General features: G+C 47.9%; 1 protein-coding gene across 1 annotated transcript; it reads left to right on the top strand.

The window, feature by feature from the left end:
- Nucleotides 1-2603: 2603 nt before the first annotated feature.
- On the top strand, nt 2604-3944 carry LOC119304403 (salt tolerance receptor-like cytoplasmic kinase 1). Its single transcript, XM_037581580.1, has one exon. It carries the CDS (start codon nt 2672-2674, stop codon nt 3740-3742), a length of 1071 nt encoding a protein of 356 aa, XP_037437477.1. The 5' UTR covers nt 2604-2671; the 3' UTR covers nt 3743-3944.
- Nucleotides 3945-4363: the final 419 nt, after the last annotated feature.

The raw sequence follows: 4363 nt of genomic DNA, 5'->3' as shown, positions 1-4363 counted from the left end.
TTTTTAAATATAAGTTTTTTTAGCGATTTTAATATGGGCTATGTATGAAGCAAAATAAGTGAAGTATTGATTCAACCTGCCATGATTCTGAATCAGGCCTTTTCTTTTCTCTGAATGTTTGAATCGGATTTTTAATTCATGAAGGCTCTGTTTGAGCAGCATGCATGCAGCCAGGCAAGTATACTTTACACCCCAATACCACCGAATGTCAACTCCTTTGCTACAGCGGTTGTGCAAACCTGTAGATCGAACATGCCGATCCAAGCCAGTCAGACATAATATTTCTATTCTTCGTCTTCAAATATTACTACTAAAAAAATTTCCCGCAAAAAATGTAGGAGAATATATTCCCTTGCATGCATGTTTATTTCGAGTAGCTGGGTAGAGTTAAACCAGGCCGACGATAACGTAAGCTGTTGCCGATAACGATATGACTTAGCAGGAGTAGGTATAAATTGGATCAGATGCCCTGGCAGGTTCGACAACCGTCCTTTCTACTGTCGGCTTAGTCCTCACCTGAAAGAGGTCCCGGCTTCGATCGGATCAGTGAAGATACCTATCGGCCGTGCCGAACTTTTGGCACTGTATGACAATGGGCAAGCTAGTTTATACTGTGTGTGGTAGCTATGAAGGATGTGCTGTTTGCATGGGTTGGTTTTGGCGCATTTCCTTGGAATATATCGAAGATTTAGGAAGAAGAGCCAAGACCGCATGCATGCATGGACTGGTCAACTAACAAAAAAGAGCCCAAAATATGTCTTTCTGCATGGATTAGTCAACTAACAAAAAAGAGCCCAAATTATATCTTTCTAGAGGTTCCAACAAGTGACTGCATACTGCGCAAAATGACTGAATCTACACTCTAAAGACTTATAATGTCGAGTACTCCCTCATTTATTCATTTTTTCTTGGAGTAGGGGTCGATGTTAGCTCTTGCAGATTTCATTCCTTTCATTTCTTGTATCTGTCTTCCACATATCCACATATCCACATAGGTACAATTGCCATGTAAGCAGACTTAACTCCTATTATACTTTCCCTAATGGATCTTTTTATGCGATACTGAACTATTCAAGGTTTTAGACAGTTACCTAGATTAGTGGATATGTAATGTATTTGCATGACTGATATGTAATGAATAAATCAGTGAGAGATTATGTTTGTCGTTATTCCCCAAAGGAGAGATCATCTCTATCTTCTACATACACAGCCACACGTCATCAGGGCTCGCCACTGCTTTCTCGTTTCCTCCCCTCGATTTTACTCACATGACTATCTCCAGCATCAGTGTACAGACCTTTCTTAGAGAACTCATCATTTACTCCCACTAAACACATTAAATGAGAGTTCTTAAATACAACACTAAAGATATGTGCTCCCTCCGTTCCCAAATATAAGTCTTTCTACAGATTCCAACAAGGGACTACATACGGAGCAAAATGAGTGAATCTACACTATAAAATATGTCCAAATACATCCGTATGTTGTAGTCCATTTGAAATGTCTAAAAATACTTATATCTAGGAAAGGAGCGAGTATACACACATATTTAATGCAAATATATACTCCCTCCATTTTTATTTACTCTGCATATTAGAGTTGACTAAAGTCAAACTTTATAAAGTTTGACCAAATTTATAGAAAAAAGTACAACCATTTATCATAACAAATCTATATGACGTGAAAGTACATTTAATAATAAATCTAATCATGTTGATTTGTTATTGTATATGTTAATATTTTTGTTTATAAATTTGGTCAAAGTTTACAAAGCTTGACTTTGACTAAAGCTAATATGCAGACTAAATAAAAACGGAGGGAGTATAATGCATAGACAATTCCAACTCATAGATACTGGAGTATCCTAAATTTCATCATATGCATTAAAAAATGTTTAGATATAACTTGTCTAAGTGATTTGTATCTTATAATGTTGAGTACTCCCTCTGTTCCGAAATATAAGTCTTTTTATACATTTCAAATGGACTACAACATACGGATGTATGCAGACATATTTTAGAGTATAGATTCACTCATTTTGCTTCATATATAGTTACTTGTTGAAATATCTAAAAGGACATATATTTGATTACAGAGTGAGTATTTAAAAGGTCTCTCATTTAATATACATTCTTAAATGTATCTTTAAACTAGGACCCTCGTGTCTAGGGAATGTTCGTTGGGAGGGGGTGACAATTACAAACGTTTTATATGGCAATGTACGTCATGGGAGGGCGGCAATTTCTTTAGAAATACATGGCGACATATGAAAAAGAAAGGATTTGCGCCCAAAAAAAGGAGAGGAATTATCATCTCACGCTAACGTTTGTTGCCATACTAGTTTCAGTGAACGTTCACAAGATAAAAATTCTCTGTAATTAAATGCCGAAGTATCGAAATTTTAGATATAGACTGGCTAGGTTCACACAATTATATCTGCATGCTAGCTCTTGGGTCAAAGTGGTTTTTGGAGTATGCAAGGAATGAATCAATGAAAGGTTTACTCTGTTGCCACTCCCCAAAGAGTCGCCTCTGTTTTCTTCCCTCCCGGCCAGGCCACTGCTCCACCCAACCACCTATATATACCCACGACGGCCACGTCTCTCCCGAACAAGCCTCTGCTCCTCCTCTTCCACCAAAGTCCCACTGCACGCCGGGAGGGAGGCCGGAGATGCTGCTGCACAGGCACAAGTTCCCGCTCCTCTGCTGCGCCTGCGGTGGCGATGGCGTCGTCGCCACCCGAGGCGCCGCCGTCGATGACCAGCAGCAGCAGCCCGGCGGCAAGGTCGGCGCCAGGCAGCTGTCGTGGGCGCAGGTGGAGGCCATGACGGCGGGCTTCACCTCGGCCGTCGTCGGCGAGGGCGGCTTCAGCACGGTCTACCTCGCGCGCCTCGCCGGCTCCGGCTCCTCCCAGCTCGCCGCCGTCAAGGTGCACCGCAGCAGCGAGCGCCTCCGCCGTGCCTTCCGGCAGGAGCTGGACGCGCTGCTCCGCGTCCGCCACCCGCACATCGTCCGCCTCCTCGCCTTCTGCGACCAGCGCGACGAGGGCGTGCTCGTCCTCGAGTTCGCGCCTAACGGCAGCCTGCACGACCACCTCCATGGCCGCGACGGCGAAGGCAGCAAGGCCGCTCCCGCACCCACTATGCCGTGGGCGCGGCGCGTGGCCGTGGCGCTGCAGGTGGCCCGCGCGCTCGAGTACCTCCACGACCGGTGCGAGCCGCAGGTGGTGCACGGCGACGTGAAGGCCTCCAACGTGCTGCTGGACGCGGCCATGGGCGCCCGCCTCTGCGACTTCGGCTCCGCGCGCGCCGGGTTCTCGGCCTCCGCGGCCGTCCGGACGCCGCGCGCCGTGCAGGGCTCGCCCGGCTACGTGGACCCGCACTACCTCCGCTCCGGCGTGCTCACCAAGAAGAGCGACGTGTACAGCCTCGGCGTGCTGCTGCTCGAGCTGCTCACCGGCACGCAGCCCTTCAGCGACGGCCGGCTCCTTACGTCCACCGTGGCGCCCATGATCAAGGCCGGCTCGTGCTCGTGCTCGTGCGACCAAGTGCATAAGCTCGTCGACCAGAGGCTTGGGTGCCGGTACGACGCGGCTGAGGCGGCGACCGTGGCGACGCTGGCGGCGGCGTGCGTCGGGGACAACCCGGCACTCCGGCCGTCCATGGCCGACGTGGTCCGGACCCTGGAGCAGATCTCGGCCGCCGGGAGACGATCGGACTGTGTAAGTGTAACCAAGCCGTGAGCCGCGCGTGCGGGGCAATGAGGAGATAGAGACGATCCGACGTGGCGAGCATCGTGAGCGTAGGATGGCATAGATGCTTCCCTCCAAAAAAAAAAAAGGATGGCATAGATGCTGTGTCGTGGATCGAATCCTCCCACCCGCAAAGCGAAGCAATTGGGTTTGGTGAGGACAAGAAATCAAATAAGAATGGTTGGTTTGGACAGAGACTTGCCTTGACCAAAATTATTAGGCTCTCATATAGGATTATAAATTTCTGTGCAGCTTGCTTTCTTTCTGTTTTTTTAATTAATCTCTGAGGTGATGATGAGAGATCTCGTAGTACCTTTTAGTCGAAACAACCACCCCATACATAAGGACATACCCTGCCACTGCATGCATGCATGCATGCATGCATGCGTAGCATATGTAGGAGTAGATAGCACCGTTTTGTTGGTACGCACCGCCGGGGCGAGACCGTGGTAGCTAGCCATGGATCGCTATGCATCCAATCCAATGGTGAGTTTTGTCCGCGCACGAGCTGTATCCGGCCCCGTCGCGACGAGCGTACGTCGGGAGGGATATATTGATGATGTCTCCGACCTACCTACCTACCAACCAACCTACCTACCTACATCTACATGT

This window comes from Triticum dicoccoides, chromosome 5A (assembly GCF_002162155.2).
Source record: "Triticum dicoccoides isolate Atlit2015 ecotype Zavitan chromosome 5A, WEW_v2.0, whole genome shotgun sequence".
Taxonomy (NCBI): Eukaryota; Viridiplantae; Streptophyta; class Magnoliopsida; order Poales; family Poaceae; genus Triticum; species Triticum dicoccoides.
This window is presented reverse-complemented; position numbering and strand designations above follow the sequence as displayed.